At 48.0% G+C, this 25,888-nt stretch overlaps 1 protein-coding gene across 2 annotated transcripts in view; it reads left to right on the forward strand.

Moving 5' to 3' along the window:
• The window catches only part of DCUN1D1 (defective in cullin neddylation 1 domain containing 1), a 660,034-nt gene that overhangs the window by 145,232 nt on the left and 488,914 nt on the right, over nt 1-25,888 (forward strand). For both annotated transcript variants that reach the window (XM_069618653.1, XM_069618654.1), the window contains exon 2: nt 2,182-2,398. In XM_069618653.1, the coding sequence (XP_069474754.1) occupies nt 2,182-2,398 (217 nt within the window). The remainder of the gene's footprint in view (nt 1-2,181; nt 2,399-25,888) is intronic.

Consider the following 25,888-nt stretch of genomic DNA (forward strand, 5'->3'; position numbering starts at 1 on the left):
ACTCTTCTTTGTTTGCCTTCCCAGGTGAACAAGAGACCGAAAGGGAAGGTCCATTTGTATCGGATGTTTTCGGACACTAGTTGCTTTATCAGAGGTGCCATATCTCTCCTCTTTTGTAGGGTGATCGCTGCCAAATCCTGGTACAGTTGGATGTCCGTTCCATTCATCCTGATGTGCTCCAATAGCCTAGCCCTTCTCAAGATGTTTTCCTTTTGTGGGTATGAGGAGAGGGCTGCTAGGACGTCTCTGGGTCTTTCTCCTGGGGCCCCTGTTCTTTTTGGGCCCACTCTATGCACCCTGTCGATCCCCACGTGGTCTGCTTCCTGTACTTCCAAGATGTCCCTGAACACTTCCTGGACCGCTTTTTTGAGGTCCTTATCTAGGATTGTCTCCGGAATATTCTTGATGCGGATGTTTGATCTTCTTGAGCGGTTCTCTAAGTCCTCACATTGAATCTCCAGATTGTGTGTGAGCCGGACCAGATGTTCCTGGGTTTCGCTGTATTGGGACGTTTCGTCTTCTAGGTTCTGGACTATTCGTTCCACTGTATCGGTCCTCTCTTCCAGTTTGGCAACATCCCTCTTGACTTCCTGCACCACTTGTTTGAGCTCATTTCTCAGGGATGTGAATTGGTCCTGGACTGCTGACATGAGTTTATCCTGTAGGGCCTCGAACCAAGACTGCATATCTTCCCGTGACGGGGGTATAGGGGTGTTGTCGGGTTGGGCGCGGCCCTCCGGGGAGTCATCTCGTGCCCTTCCTCTTGTTTGGACCTGTGGGTCCGCCGACCACATTTGTTTTAGATTGGCGTCTTGTTTGGATATGTGTGGGTTCTGGGTTACCGAATTCCCCTTCCCCTTCACTTTCGACATTTCTTCCCCGTTTCGTAGCGTTCTCTTGCGGTTCTCGTGTGATCCTGCGTTTGGGTCCGTGCCTGGGTGTCTCCGGCTGTTTTATTTTTATTTTTTATTTTGCTGGGGCCCGTGGATGGGGGGTGTTGGTATATCGGGTTCTGCTGGGGGCTGCCGCCCGCTGTGTAGTTCTTCCTTCCTCTCCCCCCTCGGGCCCAGTTTGTATTTTCTCGGTGTTCGGTGTGTGTCCACCTGTGGTTGTATTGTGGTGGGTGGGGGGGGGCGCTCACCTTATGCGCCTCCCGGCGACCGAAGACGCACGCGTTGCTGCTCTGGCTACTAGGCCTCTCCCCCTCCGATCGGGGCCCCGCGTCTCCTTGGTGCTTTCTCCCCTCCGTCTGATCTCGGTTGAAGGGGGTGCGGGATGTTCTCCTTTCCACCTTGTTAGAGGGGGGCTCCTCCGTCAGTGGGGGAGCCGCGGGGGATCCGCGCCTCCCGATGATCCTGCGCCTCCGCTATGAGTACGGGCGGTGGGGGGGGGGGGCTTGGTCGGTGCCTCCCCGGTCTCCCGTGCTCCGCCGTCGCCGTGGAGTGAGCCCCTCTCCTCGGTCGCTCCCTGCAGCCCGCTCAATGCCCACTAGGAGTAACCCAATACTCCCGCGTTCCGCGCCGGTCCTCCGCCTTGCTGCGTAGTATGGCCGCGGTCGGAGGGGGAGGGGCGGCCGCTTCCCTCCGGTGCTGTTGGACGGCGAGTCTCCGTCCTCTCGCTTGCGGAGTCGATCCCCGGGAGTCTGGCAGTTTCTTCGATGCTCCGGGTGGGGGAACGTGTGTCTTCAGTTGTATTTGTCCAGCTTTAATGTAGTTTTGTCGGCGGCCCGGGCGGGAAGAGGTCTATGTGCGACTCCCCGTCCCGGCGGCCATCTTGGCTCTCATGAGATACACATTTTAACTGTTTTTCCTTTTCATGGTTTGGTACTTTTTATATACCTTTTTCTCTTCTTTTATTTGTCTTTCTATTTCCTTTTTATCCACTTTTTTTTTCAAACTTCAATCATTACCTTGTAAACTTTGTATTTTAACTGAAATTTTTGTATGTTCTTTCTTATGTTTGTTAAAGGTTACTTGTTAACCAAATAACAATAATTAAAACATGTTTTTATAACACTGGTAACTCATGTGTGTTTCAATAATATCTTGTGAAAGAAAATGAAAAAAGAATTAAAATGTGTGCAGTGGTTTGAAGGTTATCCAATCAGAAAAGTAAATTCCTGAGGAACACAAAAACTGACTTGGTAATGACACCTGTATATATTTCTTTTTATTTCAACAGAACAAGTTGAAATCGTCACAGAAGGACAAAGTGCGTCAGTTTATGGTGTTCACACAATCCAATGAAAAGACTGCAGTATGTTGTTTATCTCAAAATGACTGGAAGTTAGATGTTGCTACGGACAATTTTTTCCAGAACCCTGAACTTTATGTACGAGACAGTCTAAAAGGAACATTGGACAGGAAAAGGTTAGAACAGCTATATCACAGATACAAAGGTGAGTGCAATGAAATTCAGTTTATTTTTCTAAACGTTTCTCTGGATTGTGGTAGGAATGAGGGCACATTCAAATGTTTGTATATATCCACATGTGGTGACTGTGCAAGCAAAGGAACGACTGCTAAAATCTGTCATGCCTAATAGGGAAAAAAAATGGAAATCCTAAACTATAATTCCAGAGTACATTGATTGGAGTAGAGTTCACAGAATTCTGAAGAAACTCGAGAACAGCAGGCCATTGTAACATCTGAAATGTGGAAATATAACCACATTTCATGCACTTAAGAAGTAAGAAGTAACACTGTTTCAAGTAACGTGCAGCATCGTGGCTCAACAAGGTAAGTGCTTGCCTCCGACATCTGTGGTCTGTCTGCAAGAACCTGGTTCCTTGCTTGGGGAAACTCATCGGAGCCATTCATTCTGCATGGTCTGTAATTGGAGAATCATTAAATTCCGTAAGAACACCTATTCTCTCATGAAATCATTTCTTGCAAACTTTTTATTTTTTAACAGTGAATTCTGCTTCATGTAAACGTATGAGCATTCTGTTTTCTAGAAGCTGTTAATTAATCTTTGAAAATCCTGTTTCATTGGATAATCCATACAGGAACAAATATTTTGTTCAGCTTTGAACACTTCATTTTCTCCTTGTTGTTAACTGACGATTTACAGGTTACTTCCTATAATTATATATGACCTCTGGGGGAGCCAAGGTAGTTTTTTTCAGTGTGTGGACCTCATTCAAGTGTTCCTTCCTATGCAAGCATACAGTAAATTGCTTTGTGTAGGACTAAATTTATTTTATTGAGGAATGTTGCTCCATAATCTCAGTATTGGTGGTTTTATAGTAATTTTTTTTAATTAACATTGGTATGCTTTTCTACTTGTTTTCATGTGAGAATTTTCATTAAACTGTAAATTGGTGTATCACCAATGTTTCGTTTGCTTTATTCAACATAAGTCTTAGAGCAAGTTACTACAAATTATATTACCATCCTGTGGTCCAAGGCAATTTTTCATATGTTCTGAGATGCTGGTGTGATTTAACCTACAGGCGGGGGTCATAATTTTGTTTTCTTTGTCCATTCTCTAATGATATAGATGCTTATTCTGACAGTAAAAGCATCTGAGTGGGTTGACTTGAACAGAGATATTCCATCTCTTATCTGTAAATTTCGGTCCCTTAGCATAGGTAAAAAATATCTTTTTACCTTTTTATAACTGGGGCAGATGAATAAGAAATGTGTTAATGTTTCTTTAACGAACTTGCATCACTGGCAGAGTTCGTCAGCACCATTGTACTATTCGGCAACTAGGGCTGCTAGAGGCAGTGTTCCAAAACGGAATTTAATACATACAGTTCTGGTAAACAGGTGGTTAATCAGGTCAATATTATGAAGGACCGGAGGGGGGTGTCTGTACTTCTTCTCTCTATTTGGTAGAGGAGAGGCACAGAGGACCCCTGCCAAGATTCTCAATATTGGTACGTGGTCGAGCAATCAAGGCCTAGCTTCTCAGGAGGTGATGCAGGCTGGTTCTTAAGTACAGTGTAGTCCCCAAGCACCCACAAAGGAATGTCTGCACACTATCGGTTAAAACACAGTCTTTATATAATTAATAGTCAAGGTTATATACAATATCATGATAACGCACTTTGTGCTCGGTTATCTATAATGGCAAATATACAGTTCTATGTGGTACCACAATTAATATTAGATATCTGTAAAGTGCATCAACTGTACAGTTAAATGGCACACAAATCAGTTCGTAAAGGAAACCAACAATGGAGGTAAGAGGAAAGCAGTTGATAAGACAAATTGGCAGAAATACTGGTCACTACTGTTAAACAGTTCTGTGTGGAGATCCCCCCAACCCCCCCAACCTGGGCAACCTGTAGAATAAAGATACAAGCCCAGTCCATATATTGTTCACAAGAGACTTCTCAATAGTTCTGCAACCCCAAAGTATCTGGCGTTGTAGCGTTCCTCGTCAAGGAATTGACGGCCCTTCTTGAGTGCCCTCCCTTTAAGGCAGGAGTCACGGGTCGTCAAACGTCCGACGGAGAACAGGGTGAGCTACAACGGTGAAGTGGCAGCTTCGTTCCTAGCGGTGTTCGTTGACGGGGAAGTGTCAACGTCCTGCAAGGAAGAGGCGTGCAGGGCACCTCGGTGTCGATAGTTCTGAACCGCAAAGAGTTTGAAGAACTGTGGCCCAGCAAGGGCGTCTAGTCGTCGGCGTCTCTGTGGTCTTTGGGTGGCGGGAAACCCACCGGCGGATGCTCCTCGGCGCATCGACTGTTGGCCTTCTCGAGCGGGATATGACGGCAACGATGCGGACGAGAGCGTCCTGGGATTCGAAATTTCTTAAGCAAACAGGAGCGCGACGGCGGTCGTCGACAGTGGCAGACAACCGTCCGGGCGCTTCTCCTTGGGATTCCGCAACAGTCCTCGTCTCGGGTCAGCAGCCTGTCGAAGGTCTGTCTACCAAGGAGCTTTGGCAAAGATCAGCTGGTGCACGATGGTCCCTCGTAGCTCGGGAAGAGGGCGCCTTAGCAGGTCCTCTCTGGGTCAGTCCTTGGAGACACAGCAGCTTTCAGATTGTGAAGGAGAGAAACAGCAATTCTTCTCGTCCAGCAGGGCTTCAAGGTTAAGCTTCAGATGTACTCCAGTTACTTGTCGTAGTGGACTTCAGCTTCTGAACACGATTCCTAGCAGTGAGAGGTCCCCAGATATACTGTTGATCTCCCATTCATTCCGCTGGGTCATACTCAAGCATCCATTCACGGCGAAAGGCATTCATGCAGGCAGGCAGCCAACCAATCAGGTGCACAGTGCATTCAGGCCATTCTCTTGTCCCAATGCACAACTTGTTGTGAGTGTCTGGAGAGAAGTACCTAGCCATTCAACACTCCACACTGCATTCATACCAGTTTCGGGCAGGGCTGTCTCAGTCATTGTGTCAAACACCAGATACTAGACACCCACAACACAGAATGCGTATTCGTCACACACTCCATTCACCCAGGTGCCACCCACAGGCGTACCCACAACATACAGTCGTTGGGAAGGTTCCAGCCAGTCTGGTCAGCACTTCCCCACACTACCATATATGGAACTTCCACCCAACAGCCAGTCAGGGGGAAGGGACAGTCAGGGCTTCCCAGGACTTCGGGAAGAATAAGGTAACAGGCGATGGAAGGAAAGAGGCCACGGGGGCCATCTTGTCTCCATCAGGAATCTACCGATTCCAATGACAGGGCCTGGGCATCCCAAAATGGAGGACGCTCAGGGCACCAGTCAATTCAGCACAGAGCTGCCACCAGCCCGTACCCTGCTCTGTGGGCCACACACAGGTGCCCAAAATCATACACTAGGGTCACAGGGTTGTATCCTGTGGGATGTATTAACCCACTTATGCCCTGCCCTGCGGCATTCCTGTGTCCTGGTGGTGCCAGAATCATCAAAATGGCCGCAAAACCCCTATGCGCGCCAAAAACTATGGAAATCGCACTCGACAAAGCAGACAAAGATGGCTGCTAAATCCATAATGCATGTTGTCAGTGGCGGAACGGAGACCTCACTCCTGAAACATGTCATTGGGCTGCCCAACCAGTAAAAATTGCACTGCATGAAAAGCAGTGCTTGCTGAAAGAAATCCGAAATCTTGCATTTTAAATCTTTTCCTGGTTGCTGAAAATACAGAATGCTGGTCCAAAACACCCACAAACATCCAATCTTCTTGCTGAGTCACATTTTACTGAATTCAAGAAATAATTGTGAAATTGCAATATCCTGGAAAGCTGAATTGGTCATCAAAACCCCCACAGCACAAGTTTGCCTGCCTGTGGGATCTGTCAAAATCTGGGCGCAGTACCAACGGCCGCCTGAATGACTGTTTCAAAAGCCTGCATTAAAACTGTAAACTTGTACCCTTAAGATCTAATGTCTGAAATCTAAGTGACCTGTTATCAAGAGTAACTTAGGTTGTAACTATTTAAACTTCATGGTTTAGAGTCTGGAATCAGTGTTCTAGCTGTTGGTTTTAAAATTACAAGTTTGTTTAAACAAAGAAAATTGCAACAAAATGACATTTAAATTTCAGCCTGACTCCAAGCCAAACCACAAACAACTTCCCCTGCAGGGGCCAGCCACCTCTCTTCTGCTCTCTAGACCAGGAACTCGCACCCTTGTGTTGATTAAGAGGGGAGGAGAACTTGGGATGCTGTAGAAATAGCACAATGGACTTCAGCCAAGGCAAGGAGATGCTAATCAGGAAGGATCGTAAATGGCCTCTTCCAGAAGGAAGGGGGGGCAGAGATTGCTTCTGAGCTGCAAGAAAGAGGAGGCGGGGACAGACAACTTTTGTTGATTCACAATGGACAAAAAGTATATTTCGAGGGGATTGGGTCCTCCGACGTATTCCATATCTATGACATGTAATCACCACAGCTGTGCTGCTTCGGAAACTTTTTTCGGCGTCCTGCGTCGATGACGTCGACGCGCCGTCGTCGAGGACCTCCTCCGACGTCATCCGATGTGATAAGTAGGATGCACGACGCCCGTAGCCTCAGTTCCGTTTTTTTCCGCGAACGTGTTGCTTCGTGATTCTCGGTTCACGCCTCGACTCTTTAGAGTTCTGTTCTTCTCGGTTCTTCGAACCTGTTCGTTTTGTGAATATCCTTCGTGTGAAGATGTCTTCTACTTCGTCTTCGACCACCCGTCCGGGTTTCAAGAAGTGCGGGGAGTGTGGGTCCAAGATGTCGGTGACGGACTCGCACGACGCCTGCCTCTGGTGCCTCGGGGAGGCCCACGACACGGATGACTGTATCGACTGCCAGTCGCTCACGTCCAAGGCCTTATGCGAACGTAAGAAGTTGTTGTCGGTAGGTTGGGTGTCCAAGCCCAGGAAGTCGAAGTCTGCGGGGCTTTCGACGAATGATTTGAGGGGTGACTCTCCGCGTCATCGTCGGAAGTCTCGTGGGTCTCCTTCTGGAGTCGGTCTCGCCACTCCTCAGCCTCTTCGAGGCATTCTCGGAAGCGCCGACACCGGTCGTCTTCCAGGTCCTCTTTGGAGGACTCTGCCCGGCACGTCGCTTACCCCACCAGCCGTGCGACGCCGGAGGAATGGGCTTCCTTCGGGAAGAAAATGCTGGCGATTCTTGAGTCGGAGGGTACTAAGCCGTCCGCGCCCCCGAGTGGGGTCGGCCGTGAGAGGTCGAGAGACATCGCTCGCAAGAGTGGTCGGCACGAGTCACGGGAGAGGTCCAGTTCGGACAAGGAGACTCGTTCTCGACATACCCATTCCAGGTCCCTGTCCTCGACGCGTTCGAGACCGTGTGCTCCTGTGAGGTCTTCGAGGAAGACATCGACGTCTGAGGCATCGAGGGCGTCAACTGGCTTTCTCGAGGCTCCGGCTCCGAGGAAGACGTCGAAGCTGTCGACGCTCAGGTCGTCGAGGGACACGCTCGGGGCACCGGCCTCGAGGGCTGTGTCGACGCCGCCGATGTTGGAGGCGCTGCATCTGACGCCGACGCCGATTTCCTCGATGCCGGTTCTCTCGGCGCCGATGCCGGTTCTCTTGATGCCGGCGCCGTTTCGCCCGACGCCATTAACGCCTTTCGTGTCGGAGGTACCCCGTGGCACGGGAGAACCCCCTAGGAAGGCTCTGGTTAAGAGCAAGCACTCTCGGGTGCCTTCTTTTCGCCACCTGGACTATATTTCAGAGGCGGATGAGGATTCTGATGGCCTGGTTCCTAGTCCGGTTCCAGATGAAATTGTCTCTGGCCATTGTCAGTTTGACGATTTGAGACAGTCACTGCATGATGCCAGTGGACTGGACACCTCTCCGGAGGTGGAGTTTTGTAGGCCTGAGCCTGGCTCTCATGCCGTTTCCTCGTACCGGCGCCTTATGGCTAGGGTTTCTGAGTACTTGGGATGGTCTGCTCCCCCAGGGGAGTTTGTGCAGGATGATCTGACGGACATCCTTGATGTTGGTCCCCCAACTGATCCGGTACTGCCGTTCCATATGGCTTTACAGAGAAGGGTGGCGGCGGCTTGGACTGCTCCGGAGAGTCTCCCGGCGGTGGGCAGATCCTTGTTGCGAAAATACCGTCCAGCCAGTAGCGACCCCTGCTACTTGATCAGGCACCCCACTCCGGAGAGTTTGGTGGTGCAGGCGGCCACGGCCCCGGCAAAGCAGGCGTCGTACCCTACCATCCCTCCTGATAGGGACGACAAACGTTTTGATGGCTGGGCGAAGAAAGTGTTTTCTTCTGGTGGTATGGCGCTTCAGGCGGCCAACTCCATTTGTGCCTTGTCTCGTTTCACACACACTCTGTGGAACTGTGTTGCGTTAGCGGCTGAACATATTCCCGAAGGGGACGAACGGGATGGTTTCCCTGCTATGGTCCAGGATGGTAAGGATGCCATGTGTGAGTCGTTCAGTCGGGTTTGGACTTAGCTGAATGCGTCAGTAGGTCCATGGCGGCGAGCACCGTGATACGCAGGTTTGTGTGGTTGCGGAAGTCGGGGTTTGCTCCTGATGTGCAGTCTCGGCTCCTCAACATGCCCTTTGACGGTGAACACCTTTTTGGCAGCAAGGCTGACGAGAGCCTTGAGAGGTTGCAGACCTCGAAAGCTGCAGCGAAGTCGTTGGGCGCTGCAGTTCGCCAACCTCCGCCTTTTCGTCCTAGGGGACAGCAGTGGAGGGGTGGTTCCTTTCACTATTACCCGTCCTTCAGTAAAGCGAGAGGAGCTGGCAGTCAAAGAGGCCAACGCAGGGGTACCAGAGGTGGACGACAGGGTACCCGTGGTGCCAAGGCCGCTCGGGCAGTTGCCTCTGCCCTCAGGTAACGCCGCGGCCGCTCCCACTCAGTCATGAGGCCATGTCCCATGGTTCGCCGGTTCCCACGGCTACTGTCTTCCCTTTTGGCACAGGCCTCACGACAATCCACCGGGGAACCTCTTTGCAGAGTCCGGATCCGCTCCTTGCGCAGGAAATTCAAGCCCTGCTGGAGAAAGGCGCCATAGAACTGGTGCCTGTAGCGGAGAGGTACAAGGGATGGTATTCCCCTTATTTTTTGATTTCGAAGAAAGACGGGGGATTGAGGCCCATCATGGACTTGCGCGGTTTGAACAAACTCCTCAGGAAGGACAAGTTCAAGATGGTTACTCTCTCTCAAGTCCTCCAGGCCCTTCAGCTTCAGGACTGGTTGGTGTCACTCGACCTCAAGGATGCTTACTTCCATGTGCCGATCCATCCCAAGCACAAGTAGTACCTGAGGTTCGCGGTTGGCGACTCGCACTTTCAGTTTCGGGTCCTGCCGTTCGGATTGACCTCCGCCCCGAGGGTTTTCACCAAGCTCATGGTGGTGGTGGCAGCGCATCTCAGGCAAGGGGGGATTCACGTCTACCCCTACCTGGACGATTGGTTGATCAGGGGGAGCTCTCCCGAGCAAGTCCTGGATCATCTGTCGGTCACCTGCCACTCCCTTCACAGGCTGGGCTTCTCCCTCAATTTAAAGAAGTCCCATTTGACGCCAACACAGCGGCTCCAGTACATCGGAGCAGTGCTCGACACTTCCCTGGGGCAGTGTTTTCCTCCCCAGGTGAGGGCTCTTCACATTCAGCAGATGCTGCACAAGTTTCAGCATGCTCAGACGCTCCCAGCGTTCGAGTTCTTGAGGTTGCTCGGCCTCATGGCATCCTGCATTCTTCTGGTGCCAGAGGCTCGCCTGCGGATGAGATCTTTGCAGTGGGCGCTCAAGACGCAATGGTCGCAGTCCTCCGGCAGGATGTCGGACCCGGTTCAGGTGCCGCCCTCGGTCGCCCGGGACTTTCTGCGGTGGGCCGTCAAAGGCAACTTGATGAAGGGGGCTCCATTTTGGCTTCCCTGGCCGGAGGTGACGATCGTGACGGATGCATCCGTCACGGGTTGGGGAGCTCATGCCAACGGGCTGACAGTCAGCGGTCGTTGGTCTCCGTCGGAGTCCAGACTCCATATCACTCTGTTGGAGCTGAGGGCCGTCAGGCTAGCCCTGAAGGCTTTTCTGCCGACTGTGCGAGGAAAGAGTGTCCTGATCCTGACGGACAACACAGTGGCCATGCACTACCTCAACAAAAAGCGGGGGGCAGGGTCACTTCCTCTGTGCAGGGAGGCGATGCAGCTCGAGTTCTGGGCCATCCAGCGGGAAGTTTCGATCTCGGCAGTTCATCTGGCCGGAGACGAAAACGTGACGGCGGACGCTCTGAGCAGGCAGAGCACGATCTCTCACGAGTGGGAGTTGGCTCCGGAGATTCTCCTGGAGATCTTCACCCTTTGGGGGACCCCTCAAGTGGATCTCTTCGCCTCCAGTGTCAACCTGAAGTGCGAAAGGTTTTGCTTGCGGGAATTTCCTCCAAACGGAGCCTTAGGAGGCGCGTTCGTGGTGGAGTGGTCGTTCCCGCTGCTGTACGCGTTTCCTCCTGTTCCCGTCATCCCGCAAGTGCTGCGGAGGTTACGGAAGTTCGGTTCCCGGATGATCCTCATTGCCCCGGCGTGGGCTCGGAGGACTTGGTACCCGGACCTTCTCGACTTGTCCATCTGCCCTCCACTTCGTCTTCCCTACCGAGACGATCTGCTCTCACGGGAGGGGGGTCAGGTTCTCCATCCAGAGGTCAGATCCCTCAACCTTCACGCTTGGCTTCTGAAAGGTTGAGGTATAAGGATTGGGGCCTCCCTGAGGACGTGATGGAGGTGTTGCTTTCGGCCCGAAGGCCAGCAACAAAGTCTCTGTACCGTTGCCGTTGGCGTAAGTTCTGCGATTGGTGCAGGGTTCAGAATGTGGATCCTTTTGCATGTGACATCCCCATGGGTCTGTCCTTTTTACTTTCTTTGGCCCACAGGGGCTTGCAAGTGGGTACCGTTAAAGGTTACCTGGCGGCGCTGTCCATCTTTAAGCGCTCGTCTGAAGAGTGTTCTTACTTTAAAATCCCTTTGATTTCACAGTTTCTGAAAGGGCTCACTAATGTGTTCCCTCCGTCACCTTTCCTGGTGCCCGGTTGGGATTTAAACCTTGTTCTTAAGTTTCTTATGGGTGCTCCGTTTGAGCCTTTACATTCTTGCCCTTTGAAGCTGTTAACTCTGAAAACTATGTTTTTAGTTGCGGTTACTTCCGCTCGCAGAGTGAGTGAGTTACAGACACTTTCAGTTAAGCCACCCTTCACTGTATTTCACAAGGACAGGGTTGTCCTTAGAGTTCGTCCTTCTTTTTTTCCGAAGGTAGTGACGGATTTTCATTTGGCCCTGAAGGTTGTTCTTCCGGCATTCTATCCTCCTCCGCATCCTGGTAAGGAAGAGGAGAGGCTCCATAGGCTTGATCCTAGGAGAGCTTTAAGCTTTTATGTTTCACGCATGTCCCGGGTCAGAGTGGACGATCAACTCTGTATTGGTTAAGCTGGAAAGCGTTTGGGACAAGCTGTGACGAAACAGACTGTCTCGCTGGATTATTTTGGCCATCTCGGAGTGTTACCGCTTGGCGGTAAGGACCCACCGGCTGGCTTGCGGGCCCATTCTACCAGGGGTATGGCTGCATCTACTGCCCTGCAGAGGGGTGTTCCTATTTGCAACATCTGTGATGCAGCCACCTGGGCTTCAGTACATACATTTGTACGCCACTATTCCCTCTATTCCATCCGAGGACAGGATCTGGCCTTTGGCAAGGCGGTCCTTTGCTCTGCTATTTGATTGGCTAATCTAAATTTTGATTCTAAATTCTTTCCCTCCTCCTTGCTCTGGTACTGCTTTGGGAGTCTGTCAGATATGGAATACGTCGGAGGACCCAATCCCCTCGAAGAACAAGTTACTTTCTTACCTGGTAACGTTCTTTCGATGGGATGGTCCGACGACATATTCCATATCGCTCCCGCCCTACCTTCCCCGCTGCAGAATTTCTTTTGCGATTGCAGCTTACGTTCCGCAAGGCTTGGTGTCTGACTGGCAGTTGACTAATGTCACACGTTCTGGGGGAAAAAAACTACAACTGAGGCTACGGGCGTCGTGCGTCCTACTTATCACATCGGATGACGTCGGAGGAGGTCCTCGACGACGGCGCGTCGACGTCATCGACGCAGGACGCAGACGCCGAAAAAAGTTTCCGAAGCAGAACAGCTGTGGTGATTACATGTCATAGATATGGAATACGTCGTCGGACCATCCCATCGAAACAACGTTACCAGGTAAGAAAGTAACTTGTTCTTCTAAACAGACTGATAATTTACTGTGTACAATTGCAAAAAATATGTAAACCCCGGACTTCTGAACCTAATTTTTGGCTGCACATTTTAAGAGGAGCCAGAACTCTGTGCTATGTTCTGGGAGGTAACTGTAGAAATGATGGTCTTACTCCAAATGTATTTATGTCAAAAGCATGAAACTTCACACGCTTCTGCAATGCGCACAGTTGTACACATTTTTGGATAAATTAGATTTTGTGTTCCGGCCCAAAAGGGCAAAATTCTATCAAAAGCAAGATCCTACAATGACGGGGCTTGGAAGAGCATTTGCTCCACAAAATGTGATCTAGATATGTTATTGTTATAAAGGTGGTAAAATTGTAAATATGTTTTGTAATAAAAGTATATTTCATGTTCAAAAAACAAGGGGGGGATTCTCTGACTCATAAAACCACATCATCATGGTGACACCCTGTTTTCTCCTCCGAACAAGGGAGAGGGGAGATTCTGACCTTTAGTCAGCCTAGGGGGCGCGCTTAGGAAAATCCAGCATACACACCCCTTTACCAAATGCATAAATAGAGAAAGCTAAGGACTTAGAAACATACACAGATTCACCCACTAGCCCGATCGTGGCGAAGCACCCTGACTCCAGAAACTTTGCAAACAGAAAGGCCCATTCCATTAGTTGAACCATTTTCAACTAGGCCTTGAATTTCCAGACCTATAATCCCACCACCAAAGGGGAACATCAAAGAAAACAGCCGGGCTGTGCTGTAACTGCTTGCCTGCCAAATAATTATCTGCAGAACCAGGGCAGATTAAACCCAATCCTGTGCCGTGCTGTGCCGATCCTGTCGTGCGGTGACCAGAGCGCCTTGCTGATTGGACAGGGTCTGCAATCAGGTGGGCCCAGCAGAATTCCTGTCTGGAAATCTTGACTGACCTGAATTCCTGACGGCTCTGTTCAAACATATATAGTGAGTATCCATAGTATAGGACTGTCACTAGCCTATGTACTGTCCGTAGTAATCCCTACCTCAAACCCATCCTCTCTTGTATTTAGAACCTGATATTTTTAGAAATATTTTTGATTTGCCTGAACTCTTTATCTTATCCCTACTACCTTCCTTCTGTAATAGTATTGTTAAACATATCTTTGCGCTGATATATTTCATCTGAAGAAGGCAAGCTCCTCAGCAGGCAAAAACTTGATCCAGAGGCGTCCTGGTCAAGTGGCTGTGCTCCCGTGTAGTATTTGCTTCTTCCTAGTCATTCCCTAGTGTAAAGAAATCCTGTTTGTCTTTTGAAAGCGCATCCCTGTTTTCTCATTTTGGTGCGTATTTAAAAAAAAAAAGTACCTCCACGAAAACGTCCATAACTTCTTCAAATTTTATGCTAGAAACAAAATTTAAATGTCTGCTTGTAGTTAATCCTCCATAGAACCAAATCCCTATAGTTTTCCTGCAATCGCGATTACCGCACACAGAAAAGTTGGCCGCAAATTTTCGTTTTGGCAAAATATTACACGTGTAAAATAGCTTTTCATTGCACCCGACCTCAAATTTCAGTCTGCACATTGCTTATTGGTGTCAAATCATTGCTAGTGCTTGTCTGCAACCATATAAAGTGGCTCCCATTAGAATTTAAACAATTTCAGTGATTTAAGCCATATTTAGGGTTTTACCCAATCCATTCTCAGACAACTTTAAAAACCAGTTTGACAGTTTGCCAATCGACTCTGTTTCTCTCTTGTTTGCTGGGGGGAAATTGGGATTGACCTTGTATTTGAATTCTGCATTCCTGAAACCTGTTCTCTCTCCTCCTATCTCTCTACATTGCATATTGGGGGGTTGAGGGGCGTGCAGGGGGAAAGAGTAACTACATTGCTATTTGATTTGAACACACACCCACAAAAGTATTATTGCTGTGCTGCATTGTTTTTTGCTCATTATTACTCCTGGTGATTAAAGAGATTGCTTAGTGTGACATTACCCCATTGGTGATTATTGTATCCCCGCTAAAAATAGTGTGATTATATTGTGAATATATAAATAAATATTTAAACTTTGCAAACCAGCCTGATTCCTGGTTCAGTGTGACCCTTCCAAGAGAGGGGCATGATTAGAAGTGGTACATCGTTCAGAATAAAATAACTTTTAGACACAAAATAAATGAGGATTTCAGTTGTGCATTACACGCTAGGCATTGACTTAGGTGACGTTCTGGATTGAAATCACTTACAACCCCAACCCATGGGTGCCATCCCATGGGTCTGTTCACCAAAACCAAAGGAGGAAGCTGCACCGCCAGGAGTCCCACATGAAATCCTGCGCGGAAAACATGACAGAACACACGATAAAAGGCAGTAAAGCACAAGGATACGGAGGCCCTGTCCCTCCGATGCATTTCCAGCATCACAAATATATCTCGCTCTGCCAAAATCATGTTTATATGCCCAATATTCTCTCGCCAATTCTGATCTTATACTCGGGCCAGCCTGCTGGTCTTTGTGGTTTCATCATAGGTTCCTTTAACCCTTTGCTTTTGTGTTGCAATCAATGAGTGCTGTTTTGGTGCACATATTGCTTAAATCTAGGGAGAGTAATATTGATTTTATATGGGTGCACCAAAGAATGGATGCCCACCTCTTGCTGTAAAAGGTCCTCTAAAGCTTACCTGTATTTTAATAAGTAAGGTGAGGTCCAAAGGTGGATCCAATACAGAACTGATTTAAGAGCTGTCTCGTTTGATATACTCCCCTGCCCTAAATTGGTTAATAGCATGTACTTCGGTGTTATTGGTTGGTAAGCACAGTCCTCTTGAGGAATTCCTTTTCATGATTGCCAGCTTTAGGTGTTGTTGATAACTCCATATCTCTGTACCATATATTGCTGCAGACTTGGTTTGCAGATTATAAGCATCCAATGCCGGGGGGAAAAAGCAACGCCCACCACCGCTTGCTTAGAAGTGTGTTGTTGCATTGCATCCCCCGTTAAGTCTTAAGCCAGCCTTCTCAAATGTCTAGATCATCTGCAAATATTTTGGATGACTATGTCATGATAACTAAAGGAATTCCCCTCGATATCCACATGCAATTTAGTGCCTCTTTTCCCGCGTGTGCAGGAAAATACAACACCTTTTGCCTTCTCAACATTGATTTCTAGGCCAAGTTCCTTGCAGCTTTCATATAAAGTGTTTAGTGGTTTCTTTACATCCATGGGTGCCAGTGATACAAGAACAGAATCGTCCAAGTAAAGCAGGATTGGTATTCACTTCTGTCCAAGAATAGGTACATCTGTAAGTATTGCACACAATAGTGACAATCTCATCCATTAAAATGCAGAAAAGGCCAGAACACACCCTTCTCTGACCGCTCCCCTCAGCCCTTCCAATACATGTATGCTTATTAGTTCTGTGGTGTGCCCCTCCAGGTTACATCTTACCACAGCCCTTTTTTCTTTGTGTAAGCAGAGAAGTACTTTTAAAAGTTCTGTTCGAATGTTTGCCTCTATCAGCACTTCCCGTAGTTTAATTCTGGAGACGCTTTCGAAAGCGACCTTTAGATCAATGAAGCTGGCATAAATATTCATACTCCAAACATATGTAACCCTTAGGAGTCTGATAAATAGGCTAAAACTTTGGTCCATGGTACTAATGTCTTTCTGGAACCCGACTTGATATTCTTTTACCACCCATATTAGTAACGAGTCTTGCATACATTTTCCCATCTGAATCTAGTGAGGAGATTGGCTGGCAGTTTGCAGGATTTTCTCTGCTACCCTTTTTATATATGGACTATTTCTGCTATAATCCAGGAGAAAGGAGTCTCAAACTGTGAGATAATGTCATCAAGTAGGTGGTGTAGTATGAGTGACCAAAAGTAAATTTCTGATCCTATTTGGACTAGGTACCTTACCACTGTTTTGTTTATTGCCTCGTTTATCTCCTTTAGGGTAAATATCAAAGTGATCTATCATTCTTGAGCCACGTGTAAATGTGTTCTTCTGGACAGGATGACACATCACAGTATAGAGTTTTAAATTGGCCTACCCATGTTTTTTTCAAGGATATTGCCATGTTTGGTGTTCCTATCCCTAGTTGTTCCTCTGTTTATCCTCCAATTGTTTGATGTCTTTATCAATGGCAGCTTGTAGTAATAGGTCCCAATTGTTCTTAGGGAATTCCCTTTTTGTTCTTAATTATTTGTAATTTGTAATCCATTCTTAAAGCACAGATTTCTCAGTGTCTTTTTGCCCCATAACCAGATCTCTTTTCCTGATACACTCAGTCATGCCACCCTGCTCTGCAAGTCGTTAGTTGGGCAACAGCCTTCTTGGGTTTTATGGTATCTCATGCATCTAACCATTTCTCAATAGGTAACGATGACTAGTTTATCCTTGTGTGATCTAAATTAGCAAAGCGTTCTAGGGGCCCAGATATCTCTGCGTATAGGGAGGTGCTCCCCTCCAGATCTGCCCATTTGGCGGCACAACGTGATTAGGGCATTACCGTGTGTGACAACCTGGGTGAGGCGGAAGCGGAGGAGGTAGAGGAGAGTCCGGAAGCCACTTGGTGGGGCAGGGACTCGCAGTACGGCAATGCAGTTGCCGACGAGAGTCGCAGACTGAACCACTGGGAGCGGTAACACTCGACCAGAAGGTAGCAAGACTCCGGAAATAAAAGGGCTACACTCTACATCCGTAACCAACATTACAGCTACAGGAGCGGAGAATGGATTTCACACCATGCTGCAACCAAGAAGAATTGCGGCGCTTAAACGGCCAGGATGCCGAAATGCTACCGGAACCCTAGGCAAGGAAAGATCTCATTACGAGCGACCTCTCGAACAACGGTCATTTAAACAGAATGAAACAAAAACACTCAATGGTAAAGGGTCCGGTAAAAGCTACCCTAACTTACCAATAACTCTGTGGCCTGAAGGCGAAAAAGGCAGCCTCCTTCCTGAGTCACCAGTGTGGGTTCCATTATGGCGGCTGGTATCCACAAACAAATGGGGCGGGGATTGGGGGGGCTTATCAAGCTTACGCTCGATAAAGGGCCCTGATTGGTCTAGGAGACCCCAGCCCCGACAAAGAGAAAGGACTGACAGCTACTCCTCCTTTATGTTGCAGAATCTAGTTGGAAGCCAAGAAGAAGCTGCTCCGTTCCGCTGGGCCTATGAGGACAAGACACAGATTCCTGCCATATTACTTGAAGAAGCCTGATTCCAAATTGCTTTTGAACTGAAAAGGAGACTTGATTCCAGTTTCTTTTTTTAATTCCTTTTTTTTTGTTAATAAAGACTATCCTTGGTTTATCAGAACACTGGGTCTGAGTGTTCCATCACACTTAGATTATTTGATCTACATGTTATAGCTTTTAGCCTGCCTTCCGGTTTTAAATGAATGGACATCGGACGATGGTCCCTGTAAAGGCGTTCAACTGTGGCGGATACTATGATGCCAGTCCATAATGGGTATTGGAATATATTCAATATGTGATGCTTTTCTTGCGGTCGCAAATGTTGGCTTGGCCGGTTGGTCATCTGGGCACCTGCCATTAAATGCTGTCAATCCTAGGGTAACAAATGTTTTTTCAGTTTCTATTGCTTTTTTGTGTTTTGGGGACTGGTGCTATCAGCTCATGGAATGCACAGGTCAGGTCGTCTTCCTCTGTGAGGGGTCAGAAATGTGAGGCAGACAACTTTGTAAAGCGTTTTCAACTTAAGCCATTTTATTAAATAAAAAGGTTGGATAAACGCCCCACTATCCCTACCCTGCGAGGATTTCTCTGCCTAAAATAAACTATAGGAAACACTCTAACAAAAGGATATCTGACCCTCACACTTGCACAATATCTGGCAATTCAATTAATCAACATTGTACCAAATATAATCTGCTTTACAATATAGTCCTCATAACCTGGGTGAATTTCCCTTCCCCAGACCTGAACAAGGGTTTTCTCCACAGGTCAGAGAAAACAAGGAGATCTGTTTTAACACAAAGTTCCGATACAGTTTCAAGGTTATATATAAAGTTCCAATGCTTCAATAAAGGGTCTCCATAAATCGTTAGTTCCCACTCCTCCTGGTGTAAGAACTGTCTCACATTGTTTTTGTTCTCGATAGGCACAACAAATATCTTGATCGGAATAATGTCACAACTTTTGGATTTAAAAAGAAATGCATTTTCTGATGCTTGTTAATCTGCTTAGAATCACACGCTGTGCATAAAGTCCAAAATCTGGTGATCATCTCAGAGTATTGCATCTTTCTTTCGAAGCTCTAAAGGGGATGTCGACATGGGCGTGACTGTAACACTATCCCTAACGTGACGTGTAGTGTACCCAAAATACCTCGCGCGTCAAGGTCCCTTCAATTGTGTTTTTTCTGCCGTGAGGTAGCCATATAGTCGGCGTGGGTAAAGAAGAAGAAAGGTGTAAGATGTCTATTTTCCTTCTCCATGAGGGGAGGAAGGGTGGGTACATGTGAAATCTAAGCAGATCCAATCATCAGAAATGCTATTACGGTGAGTAATGCATGTCTTCTGATGCTTGTTAATCTGCTTTGAATCACATGCTGTGCATAGACTAGCGAGCAGTGCCCAGCACCATCGACGTCCCCTTTTTGATCTTTGAAAAAAGATGCAATACACCGCGATTACCACTAGATGTCGGACTATATGCACCTTTTGTAATAACAAATGTCTTTGTCAGTATGGTTCACTTCAAACTTAACTTTAGGAAGAATTATAAAGTCTTCTTTAAATGGCACCAGTCAATAGGAGTTGTTTTATGTTAGAACCACAGTTCAGCACTTGCATCAATTACTACCTGGCATATGTCTCTGCCAGGCTCTTTTGGGGGCAATGCCTCTTGCCCTACAGGTTTACTCGCCTGCCGGTCTACTCCATCAACCACAGGAACAGAAAAGTGCTTCAGTTGTAACTTCCAACTTAATGTAACTACAACTTCATTAGACTTCTTCAGCATGAAACTTTACACATACTGCTAGGGGAACAAGTAACCACTTTAAGAACTCCTTGGCAGCTATGCTCCTCTCCCTCTGGATAATCTACTCCAGAAGGGCAGCCTGTTTGCCACCGTTCTGTCCCCTTTTCATGAACAACCAAAGAATGACCAAAAGATAGTTTCACTTTTCTTATGTCCTGGCTTTGGCAGTGTATGTTTATATCAACTACAGGTTTTGATCTGGCTCTGAGCAGTAGTATTTACAACCGTTGGGCTTCTCAAAATCCCCCTGTGACGGTGTTTGTAGTTATTTTGCTTGATTTGTAACCTCTCTTGGCTTTGGTTTTCATTGCACACCTGGGATTTCAATGAGGCTTCCCCACTGGGTTGTAGGAGTTTCTTGCATCTGGTATACTCTGTTCTTGAATCAATTTTTGGTTTCACTGAATACCACTTGTATTGGTTTCGGTATTCATAACCTTCATCTGCACGGTCCTTGCTCACGCGCAAGTGAAACTGTCTGAGCGACACACGCGACTAGCCTCGGAGCAATTCATGTGCTGCAGACTCACCGGGTAAATCACTCTCTTGTGTTCAGCCTGGTGCTCGCGGGACCGCTGTGCCTGTGGCTTCTCCTGGTCAGGCAAACTTTCTTCTTGATTGCCTTCACGTTTGCCACATTGAATTGGAGCCACCTTGGCTCCCAAGAGTCCTTGGCGCAGCCCTGCCTCCTGGAACCTCTTGGCTGCTTACACTTATTCTGCTTCCTGCTACGAAATCTTTGCACAGCGCGATTTTTGAATGGGTAAGCGTTTCCCTTCTGCACTGTTCCATGTGGTGATGTCCCTCCAAAAATGTCCGTGGTTTGCAGGGACATTATCACATTGACCATGTGGGGACAAGCCTGCAACCTTTATTTTTTATTTTATTTTTTTCTTCAATGGGTGCGGGGACACCCCCGCTCCCCTTGACCCCATATGGTCACCATATATAAAGTCGCCATGTTTTTTCCAGCGACTGTATGTATGGTGACCATATATATATGGGGATAATATTACCGAATATATTCTACACTTCCCGCTGCACGGCATATGCAGCTTGTCTTATTGAAGGCACATACCCTCTCAGGACCCGCACTGGTCTCGGCATCTTCTGACTCCTCTATTCTTGCTTCCCACAGCATTCACGGCCCGCACTGCAAACTCCAGTCCTGCTTCTTTCTCCTGCTCCTTCTCTTGACCTGCACCTGAGGGGGCTTTTTAAGCCGCTTTCTCCCTCAGGTGTGGGTCATTTTGTCTTATTGGATGACCACGCCTGCATCTTTGTTCATCTTATTTATTTTTACATTCTTTAAGTGTACAAAACCCTTGGGCATCAAGGCGCTGCTGCAACCAGTGACGCACACATTTATATTTCAGAGGCTTGTGGAATCTGCTGAGATCCCATGCTATGCATAGGCAGACATCTAATGGAAGCTGCAGAGTATTACAGTTGTTTTCGAAAGTCGAAAAGGGACGTCGACAAGGCGTGCTAGTAATACTATCCCTAGTGTGACGTCCACTGTACCCATGGTTCGTCACGCGTCGAGGTCCCTCAAATTGTTTTTTTTTCACCATTGTGAGCGGACGCTTATCGCTGAGTGCAATTTCGGCTTGCTCAGTTTGCTTATGACCAGTTAAAAATAGTTTACTCTTTCTGTCCTTTTCCTTCCGATATCTACCAATTCATCGACGCAGTTGAAAAGACTGCGCCGTCGGACGAATTCAAGATTCGACAGACCCTTTCGGCATTTGAAGGACCACCGGGCCTAGGCCCTTTTCAGTACGGAGAGTGGGGGGCGGTCATTGTACGATGCATTTTCCCACCCATTCACTTTCTCGCCCGGCTGCCTTTTCCAAATGTGGATAGAACACCATTTAATTTCTGCCCCACGTGTAATAAAAAATGTCTGTGGATCGACAAACACAGAGTGTGCAACTTGAGTCTGAACCGCGACCACAAAGCGGGGCATTGTCGAGCCTGCAAGCTCTTCAAACCCAAGACTCTTAAAGACCGTAGAACCAAGCGCTGGGCCCATCACGCAATGCAGGCAGAGGCCACCATTGACGTGGAGAGAGCTTCCAGTGATGGCAGCGTCGCTGTCTTTTCGGGCGACAGGGAATAGCCAAGATCCCAAGTGCAAGCCCCCGACCCAAAGAGACAGGCCGGCGGCTCTGTTACAGGTACGACACCCGGCAGCAAGAGCACTACCACCAAACGCACAACCCGGGGCGAGTCTGCGCTGTCGACCAAACACACAGATACGGCGTCAAGGGAGAGGTCCGCAGATTCCCTGTCCTCTGGGCACTCGAGGTCCCGATCGCCCCATGACAGGCCCTAGAAACCAAAGGACACCGCCCATAAAACGACATTGACCGAACGCTGATCGTCGCCAGACGAGGCAGAGGTCCATCCCACTACCGAGAGTCGACATCCAATCAGCGTAGGGGTAAAGAAACACTGGGTTGTCACACCCAGTTTAGAAACATGTCCCTGAGAGACTGCTAAAGGCTACTCATTCCAAGAAGCATAAAGAAAAGTCTAAAGACAAGTCTCATAAGAACAAGTCTACCCCTTCTAAGGGGACTACACCTGCCCCACTAAAAGAGGGTTATTTGGCTGAAACCTTACAGAATAAGGGCCTATCCACACCTTCACCCTTAGTACAAGTCCCTACCCCCAGTACCCTGGGGTCATCTTCAGTTCAGCCCTATGGACTGCGGAAGATGTAGATGGGGTAATGTCAAGAAAGACCTTTTTCGCCAATTATTTTGTAGGGTGGGACCCTCAGGCTTTTGAAAACTTTCAGTTTACACCTCCTACTACTCGGGCTTCCAGCTCACAGCCCCTGGCTTCAACCCAGCCCCCCAGCAAAAAGGTCTCATGCAGCAGCTGATCTTTGACGTTCATACAGACACTGAAGTGGATAATGAGGACTTCCACAATCTGACCATTACTATGATGATGATGGTGATGATGATGGTGATGATGATGATGATGATGATGATGAAAAGGCAGAGGTGTATACCCTGGCCTCACCAGTTCAACAATATTCCCCAGTGGATAATCGGCCCCTCCACAACAACATATTAATTAAAGCAGCTTTGGCAGCCAGACACAGGAGACTCAGCAAGACGAGGACTTTGTGGAGGATATTTTGGGAGACAAGGCTGCCACCCAATTCATCCCAATTTTAAAATCTGTCCAGAGAAGAATCTAACCTTCACTGCAGACCCCTAATCAAACACTGGCAGTAAATCCACGGGTAGAGCAACATTTTCGCCCATCACCGCCTGACTCTATATCAGGGGCCAACATAAGCTGGATTCTCTCGTGGTCACAGCTACTTGGAAAAGGGCAGGGACACCAGTAGCTTCTTCAGAGGCTACCCCAGACAAAGAGAGCAAGAAGCTCTATACCATGGAAAGGAAGGCAGCGACTTCGGCAGCGTTTCAAGCTAGAATTGCCAACAACTCTACACTGTTGGCAAGTTATGATTGCCATAAATGGGATGAAATAAATAGATTCTGCTCCCGCTCCTTTAAAGTCTCAACTTGCATTAGTAGCAGCTAAAGGCAAAGCTACTTCCAGCTGCATTCTCAAGAGTAACCTCGACGCTGCAGATAATGCAGGTCAAATAATCGCTGAAGGAACCATAATTGAGCGCCACGCTTGGCTTCGCCAGTCCGGCTTTAAGTTTGAGACCCAGGCAATGTTACTTTATGTGCCAGTGGAACCAACAGTCTTATTCAGCAAAGTGTTAGAAGACGCCCTTAAGTCCGCCAAGGAGGAATACAACACCCTGAAGTCACTCGGCCAACTAGCTAATTAACTACCTGGCCAAAGAGGCGGAAAACAATTGGCAAAATTCCAAGAGGCTCCGGTTACGGACTAGGTCAAAATTCTTCCTGGAATAACAACCAAGGTCAGGCGTCACAGGGTTACTAGAGGTCCGCGCAGATCCCGCGGCCGGGAAACGGTCCTCCACTTCTAGAGGTGGAGGAACACCTCCCAATCAATGACAGCCAGCTACAGGTCCCCTTCCATGCCTCCCTAGTAGGGGGACGGATTTCACACTTCACCCACGCATGGGAGGGAATAACCACGGACAAGTGGGTGCTATGAACAGTAGCAGGAGGTTGTGTGGAGTGCCTCCAAAAACCATTGAACGATCCCCTGCGCCTAAGGAAGAACAAGCAAGTCAATGCGTTGCTTCTCAAGGACGCCATAGAGATTGTGCCCTCAAAAGAGGTAAACGGGGATATTTATTCAACCTACTTCCTTGTGCCAAAAAATATCTAACTATGCGCCAAGTGTTAGATTTACACCCTGCAAAATAAGTCACAAAAATTTCACATAACGCTACAGGAGGTAACCCCTCTCCCCTTCTAAAACGGGGAGATTACATGGCAACACTGGATCTAAAAGATGCCTGTTTTCATATTTTAATGTTCCCAGCGCACAGAAAACTCTTGGGTTTCAAAATAGCAAACCAGCACTACCAATTCAAGGTGCTACCCCTCTGTATAGCTTTGGCTCCAAGGGTATTCATTAAGGTACTGGCAGTGGTGGCGGCTCACCTGTGCAGTGAGGAAATCCCAGTGTACCCCTACCTTGACGACTGGCTGATGACAGGGGGAATTACCCCATCTTTGCAAACAAAACTCGCAAAGAACCATAGACCTTCTCTTCCGATTGGGTTTCTCAATAAACGAGAAGAAGTCAAGTCTTGTACCAAATACCACAAAATGGTTCCTGGGAGCTGCCTTAGACACAAGAACAGGCTTGATCTTTCCGTCCATAAAGAGTGCAAAACATGCTTCGGCAAATACCCCAGCATCAAGCCGGTCTCCAGATAAGCGTACGCAAAGCAATGGGTTTACTGGGCATGATGCCATCATGCATATACCTGGTCCCACATGCACGTCTGCGCATGCGCCCAATGCAGGAGTGGTTGGCGAAACGGTGGTCTCAGGCAAGCGGTCAGTGGTCGTTTCGCCAACACTAGTTCAAAACCTACGCTGGTGGATAAAGGAAAATCTGTTAAAGGGGGAAATAAAACCATACCACGATCTGGAGGTGCAATCAATCGTTACAACCGACGCATCACTCTCCGGTTGTGGGGGTGGGGGGCTCCTTACCTTCACTACACAGCACATGGTCTGTGGACTCTCTTCACGGCACAGAACCACATCAACCTGTTGGAACTACTAGCAGTATTCAAAGCTCTTGAAGCATTCGAAGCGCAGCTGATGAAACATAAGGTTCAGATCTTGACAGCACCGCTGTAATGTTCTATATAAACAAGGAGACACACTCTCTCACTCTCTCACTCTCACTCTCACCCAGACCCAGGTGTAGTAGACTACATTTTCTCCCAGTGGGGTTACCCCACGCTAGACTTTCTCGCTACAGGAGAAAACAAGCAATGCCCAGACTTTGCGTCCAGGTTCCCCAACCAGGCTCCAAGGGGAAAGCCCTATGGATGAACTGGTCAGGGAAATTTGCTTATGCTTTTTCCCCTGACTCCCTTAATGAGCAAGGTAGTGAACAAGTATTTCACAAAAGGTAGCAGGCGCTCCTCTCCAACATGGCATGATGACCTGTTCTAAGATGAGAGATTGCAGCACACGCTTTTTGCTCACTACCTTTCACAGATGGGAAATATCCATTTGCATATCAGTCTTCGTCCCACCCACATGGGCAGTCCAGCACCGAAATGCTATGGCAATTCCTCTCCGAACAAGAGTACTGACAGCAACCCCATACACGTGTTTCAGCCTTGTTGGGCCTCATCAGTGAGGTGAAGCTCTGCTCTGGTGCTGGACTGCCCATGTGGGCTGACCAAAGACTGATATGCAAATGGATATTTCACATTTGTGAAAGGCACAGTGAGCAAAAAGCGTGTGCTGCAAACTCTCACCTCAGAACTGGTTATCATGCCATGTTCTTTCTGGAGAGGAGCGCCAGCTACCTTTTGTTGAAAAGGTAGTGAACAAGATTCATAGGGAACAAATTACGCTCATCCTCGTTGCTCCCATGTGGGAAAGACAGCCATGGTATCCACATCTTATAGCTAGTCTGATAGCACAGCGAGTAGAGCGCTCCAATTGACAACTGTGCAGAGCCTGCTGATGCAGGTTCGAATCCTGGCAGGGCCAAACTCAGCCTTTCATCCTTCCGAGATTGGTAAATGAGCACCACACACCGTGGGTAATAATAAGCAGCGCTCAGATACCCAAGGGTTCATAGCGCTATATAAATCC

Source organism: Ambystoma mexicanum, chromosome 10 (assembly GCF_040938575.1).
Source record: "Ambystoma mexicanum isolate Mex_15411 chromosome 10, UKY_AmexF1_1, whole genome shotgun sequence".
NCBI lineage: Eukaryota > Metazoa > Chordata > Amphibia > Caudata > Ambystomatidae > Ambystoma > Ambystoma mexicanum.